The sequence below is a fragment of the Calliopsis andreniformis genome, unplaced genomic scaffold (genome assembly GCF_051401765.1).
Source record: "Calliopsis andreniformis isolate RMS-2024a unplaced genomic scaffold, iyCalAndr_principal scaffold0022, whole genome shotgun sequence".
Classification (NCBI taxonomy): domain Eukaryota; kingdom Metazoa; phylum Arthropoda; class Insecta; order Hymenoptera; family Andrenidae; genus Calliopsis; species Calliopsis andreniformis.
The window spans coordinates 11,994,429-12,019,133 of record NW_027480432.1 but is presented as its reverse complement, the minus strand read 5'-3'; the positions used below and the strand labels follow the sequence as shown (position 1 = coordinate 12,019,133).

General features: G+C 36.5%; 3 protein-coding genes across 9 annotated transcripts in view; 2 read left to right on the top strand and 1 right to left on the bottom strand.

The window, feature by feature from the left end:
• Positions 1 to 3,567: 3,567 nt before the first annotated feature.
• LOC143186959 (uncharacterized) lies at positions 3,568 to 5,027 on the top strand. The gene is made up of 3 exons (XM_076390849.1): positions 3,568 to 4,289; positions 4,367 to 4,417; positions 4,489 to 5,027. Exons 1-3 carry the CDS (start codon positions 4,002 to 4,004, stop codon positions 4,795 to 4,797), a joined length of 648 nt encoding a protein of 215 aa, XP_076246964.1. The 5' UTR covers positions 3,568 to 4,001; the 3' UTR covers positions 4,798 to 5,027.
• Positions 5,028 to 5,773: 746 nt separating this feature from the next.
• On the top strand, positions 5,774 to 6,426 carry LOC143186692 (uncharacterized). The gene is made up of 2 exons (XM_076390401.1): positions 5,774 to 6,313; positions 6,412 to 6,426. The coding sequence occupies exons 1-2, from the start codon at positions 5,774 to 5,776 to the stop codon at positions 6,424 to 6,426; spliced, it is 555 nt and encodes a 184-aa protein (XP_076246516.1).
• Positions 6,427 to 8,948: 2,522 nt separating this feature from the next.
• Trs33 (trafficking protein particle complex subunit Trs33) overlaps positions 8,949 to 24,705 on the bottom strand; it is a 36,056-nt gene continuing 20,299 nt past the window's right edge. For all 7 annotated transcript variants that reach the window (XM_076390724.1, XM_076390725.1, XM_076390722.1 and 4 more), the window contains one exon: positions 8,949 to 9,500. In XM_076390724.1, the coding sequence (XP_076246839.1) occupies positions 9,099 to 9,500 (402 nt within the window). In that variant the 3' untranslated portion in view covers positions 8,949 to 9,098. The remainder of the gene's footprint in view (positions 9,501 to 24,705) is intronic.

Genomic DNA, 24,705 nt, shown 5'->3' with positions numbered 1-24,705 from the left:
ATAGACTAGCAGATGGTGAAGGATCCACAGCTGTTGCTAATGAATTTAAATTAGGTGAATCCACGATCAGAGCTATACACAAACGTGCGAGTAAAATATATGAATCTCTTAATAGTGCAACAAATGACAGTAGTAAAAGAGCATCGTATTCGAGAAATAGTGTAATAGAGAAGACGGAAAAGGCTCTCGTGTTATGGGTTAAAGATTTAACTAAAAAACGAATCCCCGTTCACAAAGAATTAATTCAAGAAAAAGCTAGACAGTATTTCAACCAACTGAAGGATTTAGAACCAAGTCCGTCATCCTGTTTACGAAACGTGAAATTTTCTGCGAGCAATGGCTGGTTTGCTGGATTTTTACAACGGTACGCACTTCACAATGTGAAGATACAAGGTGAGGCAGCGTCCGCCGATGAAACAGCTGCTATGAATTATCGCAAAGTATTATCGGAAGTCATTGATGATGGTGGATATTGCCCAGATCAAGTATTTAATGCAGATGAGACTGGGTTATTCTGGAAAAAGATGCCCAGCCGAATATTCATTGCGAAATCGGAGAAAATTGCAAGTGGTTTTAAAGCGGCAAAGGATCGAATCACACTTCTTTTTTGCAGTAATGCCTCTGGTGCAAAGATGTTAACACCACTTATTATAAATAAAGCTTTACACCCGCGGGCGCTAAAAGGCGTAAATTTATCTAAATATTCAGTACACTTCATGGCCAATAAAAAAGCATGGGTCACATCAGCTCTATTTGCAACATGGTTCAATGATTCTTTTGTACCAGAAGTTGAAAAATACATGGAAGAGATGGGTCTTCCGTCTAAAGTGTTACTAATTGTAGATAATGCACCCGGTCATCCCTGTATAGAACATCCTAACGTACAAATAGTGTTTTTACCACCAAATACGACTAGCCTCATACAACCACTGGATCAGGGCATAATTGCAAATTTTAAGAAACATTATATCAAATTAACTTTCAGCTACATTTTGAAAAAGCTAGAAACGATAAATTAAGTCTGACTGAAGTTTGGAAAAAATTCTCAGTTTTAGACTGCATAAACCATATTATTGCAGCAATTGGACAAATCAAACAACACACATTAAATTCGTGTGGGAAAGCGATCTGGCCTGAATGTGTAGTTAATCGAAACGTTACCGAAAACGCTTCAACGTTATTCTCTGAAATTAGTGCGCTCGCACATAACATCGGCGGAGAAGGATTTGATAATTTCGGCGAAAATGACCTGGACGAGATGATTGAGGACCAAACTGTCGATGATAGTGACATTATCAATAGTTTGATAGATTATGAAAATGGACAACAAGAACCGGAATCTATTACAGCAGACAAAATATGTAGTAGCGCACACTTCTTTCTCTAGGATCTGATTTGACTTGACCGATGATCACGGATCGTCGAATGCCGGAAATCTTACTCTCATTAGCTAATGAGAAAAAACAATGCGGGTACGCCTTAAGCTAGATTCACACTATACCGTACCGTACCGTAACGTAACGTAACGTAACATAGCTCACCGTAGCTCGCCGTAGCTCACCGTAGCTCACCGTTGCAGTGCGCCTACGAGGATCTGTTACCAGCACTTTCGCCAGCAGGATTCTTCATTCAATATTAGTGCGCCTTGTAAAGTGGTGTTGGAAAATGACCCTTTTCCTTAGCTATAAGCATGGGTCACCGTGGCTGTGACTCACGGAAGAGTCACCATGATGAACCGATGTTTTGAGAGTTGAAAACAAATGAGTAAGCTAAGATACCTATGTCCAAAGATTATTTTACTGGCACCCTAACAAACTACAAAGGGTTAGACTCATCATTCCCCCACCAAAATCCTAGATTACGTTGTCTATATATATTACGGAGCAACACCAAAATGCAATACAGTACTCTCGATTCTTTCACGTGGTAACATCTAAACGAAAGGACATGTCAGACTTCTCCGAAGAAGAAATGGCTATCATTGCCGTAGTTTTAGAAGAGGAGGAAAGAAGAAAAGAAGACGACAAGGAGAAGAAAACGTGGGTGCACGATATGTGGAGAGCAAGAGCCACAGAAGGAGAGTTCTCGACATTGTATAAAATGTTGAAAGACGATCAATTAAAATTCTACGAATATTTTCGAATGACACAAAATACTTTTGAGATATTAATATCAAAGGTTGGAGAGTCATTAAAAAAGCAAGACACTCCATGGAGGTTATCCATTACACCTAGAGAACGTTTGGCCGTTTGTTTAAGGTAAGTGAGATGATAGTAAATATTAACTATATAACAAAATTAAGAATTATTTAATACCTATAAATATACTAAAATATACTAAAATATACTAAAATATACTAAAATATACTAAAATTAAAATATATTAAATATACTAAAAAGAATATTCTAAATACTAATTACTATAACTTACATTCTAAACAATAAAATTAACAAATATTTACAAAATTTTCTGCCTATTGGCTGTTAGTATTTTGCGAAAATGTTTCCAATTCATATCCCTGTACTAAATTAAAAATTTGCGTTTTTATCAGATTTTGTGTTCGACCATCGAGACTTCTTATTGTATCTTTAATGCCTTCAAAAAAATTGTCTAAATGGTCCTTTTTACTATTTTTATTAACACTAAACATACCATAACGGGTCAAATGACCCATTTTGAACTTTTGTATTGAAAATACACGTATAATTTTATTGCGTTTGCACATTTGACTTCATGACTTTTTCTAAGTAATTAATGTACAGTTATAAAAATTTTTTTGTTTTGTTTTGTTTTGTTTATTCTGAGTAATCCTTGTTGTATACCGATATCTACCACAACGGGTCATTTGACCCGGAGAGAATTTTTTTGTTTTATGAGATTATCGAGTCATATTTGTAGTCAGTAAGTTGCACATTCTTCCAAAGACTGTTGCGTAAAGTAGTTTGTTACGTTCCGAATACGCTTATGGTATGAATTACGCCTACGGTGTACTGGGAACTCCCTCATTAAGAGAATAAACGATCTATGTTTATTCATTATTGCATTGGTGACGCCGAACAGTTGTTGAAATTAGACATTCCTTCCTTGAAATCAGCGTGGTCCTATGCTCCGATTCTTAACGCGCAATAGATCAGGTTACGTATAAGGACCGTAAACATCCTGTGAGGGTGATAGCGCTCGCTTGCCGCTCTAGAACATTCCTTTCCCACGTTAAATAATTTTTATAACTATAAGACACTGTTACCGTTGCGCGCTAGTCAGCCTTCAATTTGTTTAGTTGCACCTATGTACGTGTATGCGATTGAGTGAGTTGATTGAATGCGTTTCAATGTAAGGATGGGCATTACTTAATAGAACTATATGGTACTAGAACACTGTGGTATTGCATAGCATTGTGGGCTTTCCCTGACCATAGTGGATATTGGTACTAATTTTACGAATGCCTTTCCTTTTCATTAGCGTCACGCATCGTCTGGAAAATTCTCTTTTACTCCAAATTCAAAATTCATTATAAAACCCTTTAAAAAAAAAAAGAGTATAGTAGAATATAGAAAGAAGAAAGGAAGGAGCATACACACACTCTTCACATGCTCTCGATGCAATAGATTGACGAATCACGGCTCACCATGTATCGAACTCGCGACCTAATTCGTTAAGATACGGGACGCAGAATAAACAATTTCGGACGAGGCCCACTTTGGTCTCCTCCGGGAGCGTGAAGCTGCGTCACTTGTCGACGTACAATCGCGAGGTGCGTGTCGTGAGTCCGTGGGGTGGTTTGAGACATAGTTTTTGTTATTAACAAAAAGGACTCAGCCTCTCGAAAATTAGTTATCCTAATTAGTATTCTCTTTAACTTCGTTTTTCTTTTTCTTTTTCTTTATTTCTTTTTCCATATTATATATATATTTTGTAACATTTTTGTTACACCCTGTATATATATATATATACGGTGTTGCTTCACACGGTTTTGAATGTATCTTTAAGATAACGGTATCGCGATGCTTACTCGGCGTCAGCATCCCGTTGTCTCACGGTGTCAGCACCTCGGTTGCAAGATATCAGAGTGTTGGATTCGCGAGATAGCGATAACGCTTATCGTTTCCGGTCAGCGATTTTTAATCGTGAGAAACGTCCAACTGATATCTTCACCTCGGTTTCAAGTGTTTGATAGTGGTATCAGTGCTGACATCGGTTTTTGTTGTCCAAGATGGTCTCACGGTCTTGAGTGGGAACCCGTATCTCCGCACAGTTCATCACTGACCAGCGAAGAAAGAGGTTGTCTAGCAGTAAGTACCGTCTTTAAGCCTTATGATATTAACACTATATAATGTTTGTTATATTAATTCGTCTGTTTCTATTTCAGAAGTTTGCAGTTGTATTACTTGTACTAGGAATAATGGCGCGATTCAATAACGTATGTAGCTTTGAGTTTAAGTAAATTGTAGAATAAATATTCCCATGTTTTAACTTAAATTTGGTTTATAGATGGAAGAAATGATCGATTGGGCGGTCGATGCTTTAGCCCGTGATGAGGCTCAAGTGTGGCGAATGGGGGAGGAATTAGCCGATGCCATCCTTATTGACGATCCCCCTCTGGGTGAAGATGCTTATGATCCCGTGAGCCCTGGGGAGCGTTTAAGTTGGGAGGAAAATCAGGATGGGGAAGATCGACTCTACTGGGCGGAGGATCAGCTGGGTCCGGATTCGTTTTGGGACCAACCCCTGGATATAGAGGACCCTCGATTTTGGGAAGTGGACACCGTCTATAATGCGTCGTCCCCAGTGCCATCGTAACAATTCGGAGCAGCAACGTCTTGAACGCCCCAGGACGTGACAATTTTTGGCCCAGCGCGTACCCAACGCTACCGCGGTCGCTCGGACGGCAAACTCGCGCTCTCATTGGTCGATGTTTTTCGTTAATAACTCGTTAACGAAGCCTCATCTTACATTTTCGCTAAGGAAAAAGTTGTTTCAAATCACCTCCTAAATCACCCCTTTTAAGGAACTGCGACATTTTTGTTACACCCTGTATATATTCAATTTTAATTATATATATATATATATAAATTGAAATATATATATATATATATATTCAATTTTAATTTTCTTATTATTATAATTATAATCATACGTAACTGTAGTGCTAATAACAGTGTGTGTGTACTTCTTCTCCCAACAGGAAATAACACAGTTAAAGCCAAATACCAAAAGCAAAATTATAAAGTAAATTGACCAAATAAAATTTGGTGAGTACTTTTCCGTTACTCCTTTATAATAAAAATTTTGTAACAACTCGGTCGATTGTGTGTGTGTACGCGTATGTCGTATTTTATAAATTTTCTCTTTTATATGTTTATATTCATTGAATAACTTTGTTGTAATCATTAAGAATTGGCAATTACACATTATATCTTTTCCAGTTAAAATTAATCTCAAGCTCTTATTTTGTTACCACTTTCTTTAAGTAATCCTGTGAATGGGGCCCGTATGGGACTAGAGTGTTTCCGAACCCAAACAAAATTATATTTAAAAATTTAAATATTCACTGTACTTTCCCCTGCCGTGCTGCGCGCGTGCGCTCCGCAAAGCAGGGACGTAACAAGTTCAACGAAAATAGCTCAGAATAATTTCAAGAAAATATCAAATTTTAGACTGAAAATAGCTTTTTAGTGTAAGAAAAAGTGGCAAAAATTGAAAGTCTTGGTAAGTACCTAGCTTATATTTTATTTTGATAGCCATAGTAATACAGATCATTTTTTTACCCAGAAAAATGTCGAAGCAAACAAGACAGTACAAGTTCTTAGAAGATATAAATAATATTGGCGAAGAGTTTTCAGAAATTAGTGAAGATGAATTTTCTGAAAATGAAGATATATTGGTTGCAAATAAAAATGAGTTTGATTCTACAGATTCTGACGATGAAGAGGAAAATATTGTGAATGTATGTAGTGGCCGAAAAAGAATAAGATTACTCTCAAGTTCGGAAGAAAGTGAAGTAGAAATAAATGAACAAAATGTTGCGAATGATGGATCTGTTTGGCAACAAATGCAAGTAGGTGGCACACCTGGAAGAGCACCACTTCATAACATTTTCAGGCAAGAAGTAGGCCCAACAGGATATGCAAAACGTCATATAATGAAAGGTAAAGTTAGTACTGCATTTTCATTGATAATTGACCACCGTATTATGAACCATATAAGAAAATGCACAATAGAAGAAGCAAAGAGAGTGTTAGGTTCCGATTGGAGTTTATCTAAAAAAAAATTAGATGCATTTATTGCAATTTTATATGCTCGAGCTGCATATGGAGCAAATAATTTGAATATTTCCTTTTTGTGGAATAATATATGGGGGCCTAAATTTTTTTCTGAAACTATGAGCAGAAATAATTTTACCGAAATTCTTAGATTTATTCGTTTTGATAAAAAAAGTCAGCGGAGCCAACGTTTGAAAACAGATAAATTCACTATGGTATCTGCAATTTGGAATATTTTCATTGAGAACAGCCAAAACTGTTACAAACCGAGTGAAAATATTACTATAGACGAACAGCTATTTCCGACTAAAGTACGATGTAGATTTACGCAATACATGCCTAACAAGCCGGATAAATTTGGAATCAAATTTTGGTTAGCATCGGACGTCGATAGCAAATACGTCATAAATGCACTTCCATATCTTGGAAAAGATGAATATAGGCCCTCTTCAGTACCACTCTCTGAATATGTTGTACTCAAACTCATTGAGCCATTTACGGGTTGCGGAAGAACTGTGACCACAGACAACTTCTTCACAAGCAAATCCCTAGCAACACAACTCCTAGCCAAAAAAACTACGTTAGTTAGAACTATTCGGTCAAATAAAAGAGAATTACCACTAATTGCGAAGCAAAAGAAAGATGATACGGAACGATTTTCATCGAAAATTTTTACAACAGATAATTGTACTCTTACAATCTATAAAAGTAAGCCAACAAAAAAAGTACTTTTACTTAGTTCTAAACATAAATTCGTTAAAATAGAAAATAATGATAAACGTTTACCTGAAACTGTTTCATATTACAATAAAACCAAATTTGGTGTAGACATGACCGATCAAATGGCGAGGAAATTTACTACAAAATCTAAGTCTTGCAGATGGCCTCTCCAAGTTTTTTTCAATATCCTTGATTTAGCTGGCATAAATGCCTGGATTTTGTACAAGCAAACGACAGGAGAAAATATCTCGAGACAAGATTTTTTACTCAAGCTAGCAGAAGAACTTGGCGCCGATTTTCGAGAAGCCCGTGAACAACCAAAACAAGAAACAAATACGAAAGGATCGTTGCCTAAGTCTACTACAGATGCTTATAAACGTATGAGATGTCAAATAGGATACTGTAAAGAAAATAAAACCAACAAAATTTGCTCTAAATGTAAAAAATATGTTTGCGGAAAATGTACAATGGACACACTTATATGTAAAAAATGCGATGAACCATGAATTAAAAATTTTTATTTTTTGCTTTTGTAATAGAAATGCTCAACATACTATTTTGTTTAATTATAATAAATTTAATTTATATTTTTATTTCCTTCCTAACATCCATATTTCATACATTCAAGCATGAAACATAAAGTCGGGTCATTTGACCCGCTATGGTAGAAATAGGTATATATTAAGTCTTGGTATGATTAGTGTTAATTGTGATTTGATATATTGTTCAATCATGGTTCGATGTAGTTCAACTATAGTTCAGTTGTGGGTCGATATGGTACAACCATGGTTCAGTTGTGGTTCGATGTGGTACAATGATGGTTTGATGTAGATCGATCATTGTTCAATTGTAGTTGTTACGTTCCGATCAAATTTTAACAAATTTTTCATCAAAATATAGAGCGACATGATTCAACAATGCATTGCATTGTGGAGTTTTCCTAGTTGAGCTCGTACAGAATAGATTTATCGAACGTACAGGAACTAGATATCAAATTGCAAGCCTCTTCTTCTTTGGAATGATCGTCGCCGAGGTGGTCCATAGCCTAAACTCTCGTCGTAGTATGCGATAAAATCGTTTACGAATTCCTTTGGCGAATACGTGGCGCGACAGCGCGTACCGCCGTGAGAACCTTCTCGAGCGAATGGAAAATTTGCGTCATTAAAATTATTGTAACGTATCAGTCAAAGCCTGTTAAACTATAGTACTTTCATGTGAATGATCGAACCAATACAATTTGGGAATTGTTTAATGCTATTATAAATTCAACGAAAGTGTATAGAGGGACTCTCTCAACAATGCGATGTAGATAGTGCCTCTCTTCCGTAAATTACTGAAAGATATTCAGTGATGCGTAATAAAATTGCGAACCATCAAGGTTTGTTTCAACAAAAAATTCAGTATAAAATTATAATCAGGTGTATGAGAGTTGACGAAGTGGTATATGTGCATTGAGCTAAAACCAAACATATATGTATGTAATATGTAATGAACGTATGAATGAGCACTGTGTGGGAATCTTGGAGCCCGGGAGGGAGATAAACATATAGTAGCGCACACTTCTTTCTCTAGGATCTGATTTGACTTAACCAATCACTGATCGTCAAGTGCCGAAAATCTTACTCTCAGAAATCTGAAAAAAGCTTGTAAATACTTCCATTTTAGGCTTTTACTGAATGAGGCCATTTCTCCTACTTGGCTGGATTGCAGTATCAAAAGAGAAATACTCTAGTCATATTTACTTAAATCCATAGTATACATCGTGTCTGCGTGACCAGTGATGAATTGGCAGCCCTGATATTGTGAGAATAGATCGATTCAACAACTGATGGATAGCTGATAGCGGAGAACGGATAGCTGATAGCGAGGTAATGAACTAAATAATACCAGGACGACGAACTTACTGTTGGTGACGATTGCGTGGGTCGTGACATAAAAAAAGTTGAGGAGCTGCATACACACAAAATATAACTGCAGAGATATACATCTTTATTTCTTTCGTTTACAAATATATTTATGTTTCTTAAAATTATTTCAATACTTCGTAATCCTACAACACGTGAATCTAATTCTTATGTTTTATTTTATATGAAAAAAATACAATTACTGAGATTAATATTAAATTCGTTGTACTTGGACATGAAATTTGCAGCTTGGTAGTGTAGAAATTTCAGCATTCACGGTACTAATTATACCAAGATTTGCTAAACTTCCTCTCAAAAGTCCACAAGTAAATGCTAATAATCGTGGACTTTCTTGAAGATACTGTTTATTATTAGTAGTACCTATTTTATCTAATAATCTAAATGAGTTATCTTGTAAGACATACACACCATGGTGATTTGTTCTTAAATTATCAATTTGTTTATGGTAAAGACTGAACCAAAAATCCGTGCAAATAAATTTGATCATGTCCAACTCATCTTTAAATCGACTCCATTCTCGTGTTAATCGTTCAATGATTCTGCAACCGACATTGAATCCCATCCATTCTAGCCGACAGAGTTCTTCTTCTCGTTCCTTTAACATAAAATTATGTATACTGTGAAAATAGTATGTAAAAATTAATACCAGCACTTGTATTGATACTACTCTATAAAGGAAAAAATTTAACTCAAAATTTTACGATCATATATAATTTTTCTTTTACAACTATATAAAAGGTGATTTGAAAATCATAATATTACTTGAAAGGACAGGTGATTCCTTATATAAAAATAGGCAGGAAATACAGACTACAATTTCTTATATCGAAATCTATTGTTAAGAAAATACAGTTATTGTTAAAAAAGTACATTTGTTAAGTACACTTGATTAGTAGTAGCGAGGTATTGGGGAGTTTCCGACTACGATCCACCGAGAGGGGCCTGACGTCACGAGGGAATTGTAACGATGCTGTCACACGGGAGGGGCAGGGATGTCATCACCAAGGGGTCTGACGTCACAGGAGAAAGAGAAGAGCAGTCCCACTGGGATCTCTGTCCAGACTTTACCAACAGATGGTAAGTAGGTAATCTTAATAACCGACCCATCAATAATTTGATATATCTGTTGCCACACTCTCGTCTGCTTGCGAGAGCTAGCGTGTTCTATCTCTGATCGCCGTTAGGTGTAAAGGAGATAGGATGTTGTCGGTCCTTGGCCAGGTTAAAGAGTTGGAACTCATCGTGAACTTGACTACTTTTTATTTAAACACTGATTAGCTCTGGTACTGTCGTCATGTGGTTCGCTAGACAGGTTATGCCAAAGTGCACCGCGTTCCTCGTTCGTATCGACGATCCGCGTTCTTTTGGAGACAAAACGGGGGTGGCCGAAGCCGTCACGTTTTGCCGATTCTTGTGAATTCGCTTATCTCGGCGCGGAGGTATGAAAGTTAAGTTTGGTTTTTCAAATGGAATTATATATTTTTTGTTTGATCAATAGATAGTACGTTTCAAGGCCAATTATATATATATATATTTCTATATATCTTAAAAACTATTTGAAAAAAGGTATATACATTAATGTTTTCTGAATATATGTATATATATTCAGACTTAACCCTGTCCTAGACCAGATCTTACAAACATTCTTTTTCTTCTACCCCCCTCCAAAAAAAACTTATATAATATTCTTTGTTTTTCATTTTTTAATATAAATATTACAATAACATATCAATATTATATAAGTTCTTGAAAAGAAGAACAGTTGTAAGGTTTGGTCTAGGTCTTACAACATGAAAAAAATGCTGACACCTTTAAATCAAATGACGACGATGTCATCCATCCAATAACCATTTGCATTTTATCAACCGATTCTTCTCGTTGATAAAACAGATTGGCATTTTTATCGATCAATGTTCCATCGATAAAACAAGTTCGCATGTTTACCGATCGATTTTCCGTCGGTAAAACAGATTTACATCTTTATCGATTAATTTTCCGTTGGTAAAACAGTTTTGCATTAATTTCAACCTATATCAAGGCGTGACGTCATCAGGTGTGACGTCACCCGCGCCCACCCCCCTCTGTGATGACGCCCCCTCGACAACCTGTCTAAAACCGCCATATATATGCTACTACTAGTAACGTAAAATCGAAGCACAACGCGCCGAAATCAAAGAAGCACAGGCGTCACTGAATATGTCACAAACCACTATGCCGCCCGACGTCACGGATAAAATTGTGCAGGAATTAATGATTCTACGGAAAGAACTCGATGTAATTAAGCGCTCAACTCCGTCAAGTAACGCGTCAGAAATTTCTCATTCACAAACTCCCGCGAACGTACCGCCGGATGTGGAACAAACGCCAATCCAATCAGGAAATTTTACGTTAAGAGAAGCTGTCGATACGGTTCCTCATTTTGATGGGAAAAACATACCCCGTATTCCAATTCATTCGCGCGTGCAAACGTGCACGAGATATTTTGCCGCCTGAATTAGAAAACATGTTAACAAAATTAATTATTAATCGTTTGAAAGGCCGGGCATATTTCGCGTTAGAAGACGAAGAATGCCATATCATTTCCCAGCTAAGCGATATCTTATGCGATATCACGGCAGCTCGACGCAGGAAAATCTCTCAGAAAGCATCCTACCGAGATAAAACACCTGATAACACCCATTAGAACACTGAGGGTCAGCTTCCTCGAATCTCTGCGGGTGACGGCTTAAAATTCTTTCGGCTAATCAGTTGTTGTAAAACGATACACCATATGTATAGGATAGTTTGCAGCGAGATGGGTGGTGCGTTGCGTAAGAAAATTCATGTGACAGAGAGAATTGGAATATTCACACATATACGTTACTCAGGCTTCTTTAACCATAGAGCTTGACCAATCACGGACTCGATAGTGCCAAAATCACGCTCTCATTAGCTAATGAAGCAGCGGCATAACCCTTCCATAATGGGAATGATTGATCCTGGATCCTTCTGAAGGCGTGATGCCGCGACACTTGTCGACGTACAATCACGAGGTGCGAGTCGTAAGTCCGCGATCTTCTAAAGACAGAGTTTTCTTCCATTTCTTAACATTTTTTTAACTAGGAAGAAAAAGACTTAGAAAGTTCGTGTCGATTCATTTTATGTCACAATTTTTTCCTATACATATATATTATTCTCAAATTATTTCATGTAAATTAGTTAAATAATTATTCAATAGTGTGTGTGAGTATGTGTCTAATTCTTTCTTCAAAAAGAGGATTATCGGCTTCAAATAATATACTTTGAGAGTACGAGTGAAATTCCGTGTGTCGCGAATATATTAATGTAGACTGTTAGTCGTCAATGAGCCTCTTTGGGTCCTTGAGAATAAGATAGACGTTAGACCCTCGTTGGGATACAGAGTATGTATATTTTAGAAAGCGTGTCCAATTCGACCATCCCTGTGTGGGCACGTACCCTTAAGTGGACCCTGATTTTCTTTGCCTTCGGCCCCATGTTTCCGCGAGGCAGTTGGAATCCAGGCGTCTTAGCAGACACATCGAATAAAGTTTCTACTATTTACACGTACCAACGAGTTATTCAGTCTACCCTCCTACAAAATCATCAGAAGTGGGATCGGAATCGTTAGGATAGTGCGTGGAATTTGGTGATTCGCGACTATCAATTTTGTGCTGACAATCACTACAGTGTTTTGGACTTTGATTTAGTTTGATCGCGGAGTTTGTACTCGCGATATTTAGTCGTAAGAGGGTTTTGGACGAAACTCGTTGATTTGAACTGTTCTTAAGTTTAGTGAACTTTGTAGTTTTGTTAAGTTTGGTTAAGTGACAGAACTGCTGTTTTGGGAGTGAATTTGCGATTGGACAACAGAAGAATGGCGCCTGCAATAGCAAGTTTGAATGTGCTAACCATCGCGGAACTTAAGGAACTCCTTCGTCAAAGAAATTTGTCTGTAAGTGGTACTAAAAATGAACTGATCACACGGTTGATCACTGCTGATCCGAATATTGAAACCACTCTGCAGCAACAGTCCGGGAGTCAGCTAGTTGAGGACAGTCAGGATTCGATTCCATTGGCAGAAGAGCATCCTGCACATAGAATTTTGTTAGATCCTGGAACGAGTTCATCGTTAGTTGAGAGAGAAGTGGAAATGCTTCGCCGTGAGCGTGATTTGTTGCGTCGTGAATTAGATCTTGTGCGACGAGAACGGGAGTTCTCAGTGACACAGTCGTCGGTCGAGAGCAACGCTAACGCTCGGTCGACTACAAGTATTAGAACGGTTTCGGATCTACTGTGTGAATTTTCTGGCACAGAAAATAATTTTTCAACTTGGAGGCAGCAGGTGGAACGGTTGAAAATGATTTACCAATTGGATGATGTCGCTACAATGACGATCATTACCTTGCGTCTTCGAGGTAAAGCATTGAAGTGGTTCCATTCGAAACCGAGTTTGATGGCCCTGTCATCGTCGTCGTTACTGGAAGAGATCCAGAAAATGTTTGACAATAGGGTGGACAAACTGGCTTTGCGACGAGAATTTGAGAGTAGAATTTGGCAGAGACATGAATCTTTCTGCGATTATTTCCATGACAAGATTACTTTGTCTAATAAGATTTCGATCGATCCGGATGAGCTGGTCGATTTAATAATAGATGGAGTTCCTGACGCTCAGTTGAGGGATCAAGCACGTATGCAACGTCTCGAAAGGCCGAGCGATTTGTTGGAAGCATTTAGGAAGTTGTCGTTGAGGAGCGATGGAAAATCCGATCGGGACCGCAAAGACTTGAAGCGACCAGGTTTGGCAAAACCAGCGACGGGAAAAGTAGACGCACAGGGAAAAGAAGTGCGATGTTTCAATTGTGGGGAAGCGGGTCATTGGAAGAAGGATTGCCAGAAACCAAGACGGGAGTGGGGCTATTCCTGATAAGGAGAGAATTAGAATAATAAGCCGATATGCCACTGGTGGAGTACCATCTGATTTTTCATATGAAAACATCAATGAACTGATAAACTCTGAACAAAAGACTTTTGCATTAGTCAAACTTAAAAGAATGGAGCAAGAAACAATGGCTACTTCTATTGTGGATGTGCCTGGAGGATCTAAAAGTGGTTACACAGGTGGATCTAGATCCTGAAGTGAGGAAGAAGACACTACTGAAGAATATCTATCAGCTGTCAGTTCTATTGGCCAAGTTTCTATAGCTGATACAGAAAGCTCTACTATCGTTGGAAGTGACACTGATAGTGAGGATATTCAAGATTCTGCTGTTATAAGTAATGTAATCAAGCCTTTAGTTGTAAAGAAAAGACAAGGGAAACCTAAAATTACTATGAGTAAATTTCTTAATAATCATTTAGTATATCCTAAGGCTAACATTAGTTATAGTACAGGTCATAGGTATAGCAATAGTTGTAATTGCAATCCAAGAGACTTAATAAAGAGAAAACCTAAGATGTGTCGTTTGGTAAATTTGGAATTAAAACTATTACAATGCCACATTTGCAGTGGTGTCTTCAAAGCTACAGATTCAAAAATAGCGAGCAAAGTGAAGGAAATTTATTTTAATGATTACGATCATCTAGATGTAGAAAATCAGCATCCGTGTTCTGTGGAGGCTGTTATTTCACTGAAGACCGAGCAACCTATTAGTTTTCGACCACGTCGGTTAGCCTTTGCAGACAAAGAAAAACTGCAAGTCATCATTGACGATTTGCTAAAAACTGGTGTTATTAGACCTAGTAACTCTCCTTACGCTAGCCCGATTGTTCTTGTTAGAAAGAAAACGGGTGAAATTCGGTTATGCGTGGATTATCGCGAAATTAACAAGGTTACGGTAAGAGAAAATTTTCCAGTTCCGTTGATTGACGATTGTTTAGACAGGTTGCGCGACAAATCTTATTTTACAAAATTAGACTTAAAAAATGGGTTTCATCATGTGAAAGTAGCCGAATCTTCCATTAAATATACAGCATTCATAACACCGTTGGGACAATACGAGTATCTTAGGATGCCGTTTGGGTTAACTAACGCGCCTCGTATATTTCAAAGATTTTTAAATGAAATTTTCGGAGAACTGATTAGACAAAACAAAGTTTTACTGTACTTGGACGATTTTATGATTGCGACAAAAACCATTGAGGAGCATTTACAAATTTTAAGTGCAGTTTTTAGATTAGCAAAACACTATAATTTAAAATTCAAGTTAGATAAATGTTCTTTTTTGTTTTGCCAAGTAACCTATTTGGGGTATTTGGCAAAATAATGGTAAAAATAATGGTATTTTGGATGTAAAATGTAATTCACAGCCGTTACACATATTATTAGAGTAAGTGTATTTTGTAAGCGTTAAAGTTTAAGATGTTAATGTGTATTAGTTTAAATGAGTGTTATTGTATCTTATATATATAATTATGAATGCACATGTTGCCAGTTTGATCAGAAGCAAAGAATGTTACGGTGGTTTTTTTCTTTCTTCAAGAATATTGTTTACTTCAGATTTTGTTTTTTCACTTGCGAGTGAATGTGTGTTATCTTATACTTTTATTTAACTTCGCTTAGGATCCTTGATTGAGTATATTTGTATACTTTTGGAAATATATGATTGTACGCTTGTGACCGAGGACGGTCACCTTAGTCAGGAATGGCCGAACTGTAGACTGTTAGTCGTCAATGAGCCTCTTTGGGTCCTTGAGAATAAGATAGACGTTAGACCCTCGTTGGGATACAGAGTATGTATATTTTAGAAAGCGTGTCCAATTCGACCATCCCTGTGTGGGCACGTACCCTTAAGTGGACCCTGATTTTCTTTGCCTTCGGCCCCATGTTTCCGCGAGGCAGTTGGAATCCAGGCGTCTTAGCAGACACATCGAATAAAGTTTCTACTATTTACACGTACCAACGAGTTATTCAGTCTACCCTCCTACATTAAGGAAATTTAAATTCTATTGGCGTCTTTAAAATTGATACTGTTTCTTTCTTCTTTTAATAGTTTTAGATGATCCAAGGACTGCGGAAATCTCTCTATTCTAAATTATTGCACATAAATAGAGAATGAATGTCTGTTTGTATATAATATAAATATTTCTGTTTGTGTATTATAAAGATTAAAATCTTTTTATACCTATATATTTCTTTTTGTATATTTATATATTTTTATATATGTAGGATGGACGAATCCCGTTGTGTGTGTGCGTGTGTGTATGTGTGTGTACGTGTGCGTGTGCAAACACGTATGTGGTCGCGAGGTATCGCCGAAGTCGAGCGACGCGGAAAAAAACACGCGAGGCAAAACCGTTGGAGAGGCGTTGTGTATGTGAATGTGTATGTGTCCGGGGTAGTCAGAAATCAGGAGACAGAGGACATTGTTTCTCGAGCGTCGCGAAGAAACGGCCACGAGGTGCGAACGTTATTCCGTCGTTCCTTACATATTTTCCGTTTAATAAACTTACATCTTTTCTTTTCTTTTTAATAAACCTATATATATGTATCCATTTATATATATATTTTTTTCTTTATTAGATCATTATGGTATTCGATTATTAATTAAATATAATAATGAAGATTTAAACTTATATACTTCATTTTTTTTCTTTCTCTTAATTTTTTTCGACTCTTAATCCCACTCAAATCTTGATACGTCAGATGAAGGACCAGTATGGGCCTTTAGCACCACCGATCCCAATAACTACACAACTAGCTTCTAAATTTTATCTATTTATAAATTCAAAACATTTTTATACTTCCTTCCGTACATTAGAAATTAACACATTAACGACCGGTAGCCTATTAATAGGCTTTTCGTCGCCAACGCTTACCGACCGGTAGCCGATTAATAGGCTTTTCGTCGCCAACGCTTACCGACCGATAGCCGATTAATAGGCTCTTTCTCGCCGACGCTTATCGACCGATTATTTTGTGTTAATCCTTAAGTTAATCGTTAAGTTATGTTATGTTGCTCAGTGGCGTTAGTTGCGTTGCTTTGCTTTGTAACTTGCTACAGAGTTATATCGTTTGGAAAAATTTACCGTTCGCAATGACTGAAAAAAGTGACACCGGAGAGTTTTATTTAGATGATTTGTCAGACTGTCCTGACAGTTATTCAGAAAGTGATAGTGGTGACGACAGTGATAGTAGCGATATCATAATTCGGAGACGAAGGTGTGTATTGCCACTAACATACACTGATTCAGAGGAAGATGAAATAAATATTATCGAAAACGATGTGAATAACAATGAAAATGACGATGAGGTATGGTCGACGAACGACGAGGCAGTAATTCTGGAACCGTTCGAAGGCAGCCCTGGGATAAAAATTATGCCAAGTTCTCCAGAGAATATAATGGACAGTGTCAATTTATTTATTGGAAACGACTTTTTCGAACACTTGGTGATAGAATCCAACCGATATCATTACCAGGTCATGGAAAGATATAAAACTTCATCAAAAACAAAAAAATGGACTGATATCACGGTACCGGAACTGAAGAAGTTTTTAGGACTAATAGTTCTAATGGGACAAATAAAAAAAGACGTTGTATACGATTACTGGTCAACTGATCGAACTATTGAAACTCCATTCTTCTCACAAACAATGAGCCGAAACAGATTTGTGCAAATTATGCAGAGCTGGCATTTTTCGGACAATAACAACATACCGCACAATTCACATAGGCTTGCTAAAATCCAACCTGTGATTGACTATTTACGGCGAAAATTTACTGACGTGTATAAACCATGTCAGCAACTATCTTTGGATGAATGTATAATCCCGTGGCGGGGCAGACTCTCGATTAGGACGTATAATCCCGCAAAAATTACTAAATATGGAATACTTGTGAGAGTGGTGTGTGAAGCTGTCACAGGTTATATATGTAATTTTCACGTTTATGCCGCTGACGGAAATAAATTGGAAGACACGGTCCTAACGGTTATTAAACCATATAAAAACGTGTGGCACGAGGTTTATCAAGACAATTATTACAATAGTGTAAAAATGGCTAGAATTCTCCTAAAAAATAAAATACGAGTGTGTGGAACCATTCGTAAAAATAGAGGTCTTCCTAAATCATTACGAACATTACGGCTTTCAAGAGGACAATACGAATTTCGCAGGAATGGCCAAATCTTGTTAGAAGTGTGGAATAATGGCAAAAGAAATGTCAACATGATCTCTACCATACATTCTGCACAATTGATGGAATCCACAAGCAGAAGCAAAAGATCAGCAGCCCTGATACAAAAGCCTAATTCGATCATAAATTATAATAAATATATGAAGGGCGTAGATCGCGCGGACCAATATCTCTCATATTATTCCATTTTCCGAAAAACAAAAAAATGGACAAAACGCGTTGTAATGTTTTTCATCAATTGTGCACTATTCAATTCATTCAAAGCATACACAGTGCTAAATGGAAAAAATATTACCTATAAGAATTTCTTGCACAAAGTGGCAATTGCGTGGACGGAAGATAATGAAACGGAAGATAATTGTACGGAACACGATAACAACCTGCCCAGTCCTGTACTTACAAGGAGAGCACCCATATTAGACCATCCCGGCAGACTATCGAATTTGAGGAAACACAAACTTATAAATATAGTGACAAGTGGTCGAAGTGTAAAACTACAAAGACAATGTAGAGTTTGTGCAGCTCATAAAAAAAGAAGTAGAACATGTTTTGTTTGTAAATTTTGCGAAGTTCCATTACATAAAGGCGACTGTTATGAACGATATCATACTTTTAAAAAATATTAACTATTTCCTATGTGTAGTAACCACTGTAATACATAAAATAAGTATAATTTAGCGTTACAGTATAACATTATTAGAATAAAAGATTTTATTAAATATACTTTTCCTATAATAACAGAAAGCAGACAATTTCATTTAAACACATAACACGCACAGACACCCCCGCGTGACACTCTAAACCAGAACAGAGCCGGCGCGAGAGCGAATCCGTGGCTGAGCGGCCGGTCGGACGTGCGTATACTGTTGAAACGCTAGCGGTCGGTAAAGTGTTAAATATTGTTGAACATGTTTGGGATTATTTAGACAGAGCTAGAAGAAAAAATTAATCGAAGAATGAGGTGTTACAAACAGAATGGCGAAGAATTCCAATGGAAATTATTAATAATTTATACGAAAGCAGCATAAGAATAGTGAACGCTATAATTACGACAAAAGGAGGCCATACAAAATATTAAAATATTTACCAAAAAACATTATAACATTACATAATTATCAACAGTATATTGTACAAGAATATAAGTATAATAAAATATATGTGCTCAACCTAACTGTATACGTTCTTTAACCAGGAAATATGTAAATTTGTGATATGATGTAATTGGCCTAAGACTTTTGCACAATACTGTATGTATGTAAACTGTAGAGGAACAAGCGAAGAAAGAATTCCCTAGTGTAATGCATTTAATATACAAATGGAAAATAGCCTACAACTGTTCGTAGCAATTTCTAAGCACTCTTGAATAACTAGCCTTAATCCTGAATTACAATCCCATTTACAAACTTTTCCACTAGAATTTTTAATTAAATTAATATCAAAAAATCTCGATGATGACAGATATAAATTGCTAAGTTTTACTTCCGTAAGACCGAGGTGCAACGTCCATAGAGCCTAAGTAGATGTATACGTAAAAAACGCGTGGTTCGAAAGGCTATTAGACTAACTATTTACACTAACTCTGCAAGTTAATCAATAATAATAATATCATCATAGTAGGTCCATACGTGACCATAACTTAAACAAGTGCGTGCTATCGCGTTTTTATATTTATAAGAAACAGAATTTAAGAATGCAAATGTAGAATATGCAACATTGGTTTGTAAAATTTAAAAAAAGGTCGGGAACGCCGCCTCGTTTCTTACAGTAAGTTGTATGTGCAATCCTGCAACTGTAGAACACTGTAGAACACTTTTGGGCATTACGTTCGTAATAACATCTAGATTGAATGCTTAGCAAATTTATTTTCTATACTTCGGATGTACAGACAATTGTAATCCTTCGATAAAAGCGGTAGATTTCGCGATTATATAAAATACTTCATTCAATTTAAAAAAAAAAAGATGTAGAAACCACGATTTCCATACATGACCACGACACTCTGCTATTATCGAAGGATATGCCGCATTGTAAAGTGTCCACGCTTACGTTTAATGCTTTACCAAATACACATGTACACGTGTAGTCTAGGAACACCTGATGAAAGTTTCGATGCGCATGTTCAGATGGATAATATTAATAATGAACTTTCAATATGGGTGTGGTGCTCATTAGAAAACAAACATAATAGAATATTTTGTTAAGTATATTGCTAAGAAAAGTATAGTTTTTCTCCTTTCCTCTCTTTCACTCCTTGCGCTCGTCTTTTAATGTTATTCTGCTCCTTCTCTTCCAACTCTTCCAACTCTTCTTATGTCTCTCCTTCAATATTATCCTTGCTCTCAATTTCCCATTTTTTAAAATTTGTTGCAGTCGGTTAATAACTGTCATCGAATTGCTCAAGTTCCGCAATAAAGAAATTGTCTCGTAACAACTCTATTTCTTAAAAGTAATTTTCTGTAACAGTTAGAGTAGTTAGTAGAATCAGGCAATCGTTGTCATTTGTGTTGTATTTTTTGCACTGTGATACTCGTTCTTTTGTTACAAAATATAATTGTGTAATCCTGGAATGGCGTATTTGAATGCGGGTGTTCACTACTTGGTTTCTTCTAGATAGGGTGGTTATTATTTGATGGCTTCTGCAAAATTTCTCAGAAACGTAGACCATATGAGATGGAGCTGGTTGTCGCCATGTACTTTTCAAGAAATCAGATATAGGGCAGAAGGTGATATCCAAGCCTATCTTAAAGAGATGTTAATACCTGGAGCGATTGTTCAATACTTCCTATTATATAATAAATCCCACCACAAAGTGGTGAAACCATGAAAGTCAACTTGCCCGCGATGACTTTATCGCGGATAAATAAAGACAATCCAGAATGTGCTGGAATTTTCGATCACGTGACTGCTGCTAGTCACAATATATTGAAATGTTTTCTTTTGTCCAGAGTAATCCGACGCTGTCTCCAAGCGATGTTAAATGATGATGATGATGAAGATTGGACGTCGACGAATCCGACATTGATGGCTAAGAATTTTTCTCCAACTTCGAATTTCCTTTGTTTTCGATCCAATTGACCACCTGATAGAAAAGTGTGGCAAATTCACCTTTTCCCTTCGATGATGAAGATCATGCCATAAAGTCGCGAATTCAGTACTGTTGTGAATTTTCTATTTGATTCGTCTATGTTCGCTGGCTAATTTCCTATCGTACCTTCCTTTAATCATTCTTGACTTCAGGTTTTATCCATATATTCACAACAATTTTTCACATACAAATTTAAAAACAATATATGCACTAGAGAAGAACACTTGAACTAAATGACCCATGTACTATACAAAATACGTTAGTTTGAGGTCATTTAGAAAAATTAAATTGCGATTGTGTATGATTCTTCCTAGTATTCTTCCTCAAGTGTCAGTTTTTCCTAAACCACCAAGTAAATTGTGGCCATTGAAATCTCCAACTATAACAAATGATTTAAATAATTGGTCAAACAAGTTATTAAATTTTCATTTAACTTGTCACTATTAGAGTTGTATTTGTTGTAAAAGTATATACGTAATTATGCACATACTTTCATTGTAATTGTTTTAATATTAGAAATAATTTGGATTTGATTACTGCATAGAAAGTTTTCTATTAGTATAGGCATTGCTTTGACCGATTGCGAGTTGTGTTTCCGTATGGTAATTGTCCATGTAGATAACTCCATCCAGTGTAGATAACTCCATTGACATTGACTTGCCAATTGGACTTGCAACGTATGACGCCACTTACGATCCGTTGCTTTGTGTCTTATTTGTTGACGAATAAATACAATCTTAGCTGAGTTTCGGATAGATTTCACAGACGTCAAAATTCTCTTCAGCAGGATCTCTCACCTGGGTCTTGAGCTTAATTGTACTAATTCTAGGACAAGGCGTGACATTAACGACAACGCCGTCTCAGTAGTGGATTTTCAGTACTACTGACTTGACTTTTGCAAATACTTTCATATTGTCATCTTGCTTCATTTGGGTTCCAAGAAAACTTGTCTTTACATAAAAGAATTACTAAGGATGATAGGCACAAAATGTTCGCAATTTCCCCGGCAGAAGACGCACAAAACTAAAAATGTACAATCTCTTCCACCAGTTGTCGCGATTTAGCCATGGTACAACTGAGTTATATTCTGGACATTAACAAATAGTGATTCTTACTGTATTGTGTCCAGTATATTGTTACCATATGTGTCCATATTGCTACGCAACGCAATCTTTTCGTGAATTACAAGAATTCTGGTAAAAACATCGAGAAGGTCTTGTTGAAATTCCGATTTATAGGCGTTAAAGTTTCAATCCCAGTAAGTCGAAATCAATAAAGTCGAAGGTAGAGTTGTCTAACATTAATAACTACTCAACCCACGTTGCCTATGCCAATGTTAAATCCAGTTAGCCAGTAGAATTGTCCGGAACGGTTCTCTCAGAACAAAAAAATTGGGCTCTACTCTTCACTGTGTCATTTAACATTGCACCCGTCATTGTGTATGCCAAAGTTTTTATCGTTTATCGCATTGTTGACGTATTGTACAGAATTTTTTGGATTTTGAGCTCATACCACCATAGTGCTCAATGTTGTGACGGTGAATATTGTGTCCCACGAGGCGATTCGCAGTTCTTGGTTTAGTTCTTGGGTTCGTGAGTCGTTAAAGGATTAGAATCCACTGGACGATTACATCAGATCTTCGTTTACTGAACAAAGTGCCTGAACAGTTAGCGAGCGTACAAGTAGTCGCTTCGATCTTTCGTCATTCGTGGTGGTCTTCAAACTCCTCGATTCCGCCTATATCGAATTCTGTCCCGCATCACTGTCGAGTCACACATTACCTTGTATGGTCCTGTCAGCAACATCGTTGACGGTGGAGATGTCGATGCTGATTTTGCACAAAGTGCTTGCACGTGCCTATTCAGCACGTTCTTGGATTGACGCGACTATGTCACTGATGGACGTTGTTTGACACAACAATATATGCACCATCACGAGGTTGTGTTGATGAGCAGGATATGTTAAGAAACTATAAGTTTTGAAGTCAGCATGCGATTTTCTACGTCTGTTATAAAACGTATTCCCTTCTTGTATCTGTTTTTTATTCCTTCCCATTTTTCACTATATTTTATTTCTAACTAATTCTTTCTTGTTCGTATTTCTTTCTCGTCTATTCTTTGTTGTATCTTCAATACAGGATCTTGTCCGTATACTTATATAAATCAATAATTTATCCTGAGCAAAGTATAGCTGTATGACATTTTAGATTACATGCAAAACAGTTTTATTTATCGATAGCAACAAAAATTCTGTATCGTATTTCTTCATGGATAAAGTTGTTCGAAGAAATATTTTTGACATCAGTCCGATATTATTTTGGAGAATCTGTTCGATGTCTTCATTTGAGATCGTTGGTAATACGCTTAATAGAGTGATACATCGAAATCGTGAATGTTGACAACGACAATGCTTATAAATGTTTGTAAGCTCTGCGACGACATTTTTCGAGTCGAGATTGACACGTACATCATTATCGAAAATTGACATTTGACTAGGTATTTGCAAAAATTGATTCACCATATTAAAAGCAACAGCTATACACACGGAAGTCATAGACTGAAATTATGTTCTTTTACTGCACGAGAGAGCAATCAAAAAGTATCTAGATTTTCATCCAATTAAACAAATTCTTGAAAATCTCAAAGATTCTAAATTTTACGTCATATACCTAGTCAATAGTATACATAGTCTTACTTTCCTTTTACAACTCGCTCAATAATTGGAAACAACCAGTGACTTTTTTATTTCAAAATCTGGTGCTAAGAAATATGAGTTAGCAATAACTTTATATAAAATTTTAGATCCAGTTTGTAAGACTAACTTAAAAGTTAGAACAGGTATTTCCAACCAAGGAACAAGTCATGAGTTGACAACTTGACAACTCTGTATATACATAACTATTTTCTTCGAAACATTAAAAGTTTTGTTTGCTAACCTTAATACTAAGTGTGCACATGATCCTAAATCAACCAACATGCACGCTACCGCGTTTGTATGTTAAAGTTACACAGAATTACAATTACAGAATGTTCAGCTTTGATTTGTAACTGTAAAATACTTTACGCATCGAATTACATTTTTATTTTTTTTCTTTGAATCCGCGCCCAATTGTAATCGTTCGATAAGGGCAGTACGTTTCACGATTATAAAAAATATTCTGTTTAATATAGATAAAGGTATAGCAACCGTGAATTATGTGCAAGTTTATGACAACACCTTGCTATTATCAGAGGATATATTACAATGTGAAGCAGCTGTATCTACATTTGAAGCTTCATCGTATACATACATACAATCAAGGGAATATCTGATAATGAAAATTTTGATACGCATTTCTAATTAGATAGTATTAATAATGGACTTTTAACGTCGGTGTGTTCGTTAGAAACAGTTGCACTAAAACATATTGCTGGGTATACGCTAAGAAAAGTGTAAGGAGATTTTCCAATTATTTTCCAAAAATATCAGAAATATTTTATGACACATACATACTGAATAAGCTGCTTTACTACTATTCTACATCGTAAAGATTTGATTTACTTGGAATTAAGAGCAGAAATATATAAACATTTTTGGAGAAAAA

Coding starts and splice junctions, on each gene's coding strand:
- LOC143186959 (XM_076390849.1), top strand. CDS start 4,002: ATGCTTACTCGGCGTCAGCATCCCGTTGTCTCACGGTGTCAGCACCTC. Junction 4,290..4,366: donor AAGAAAGAGGTTGTCTAGCA/GTAAGTACCGTC, acceptor TTTCTATTTCAG/AAGTTTGCAGTTGTATTACT. Junction 4,418..4,488: donor TAATGGCGCGATTCAATAAC/GTATGTAGCTTT, acceptor TTTGGTTTATAG/ATGGAAGAAATGATCGATTG.
- LOC143186692 (XM_076390401.1), top strand. CDS start 5,774: ATGTCGAAGCAAACAAGACAGTACAAGTTCTTAGAAGATATAAATAAT.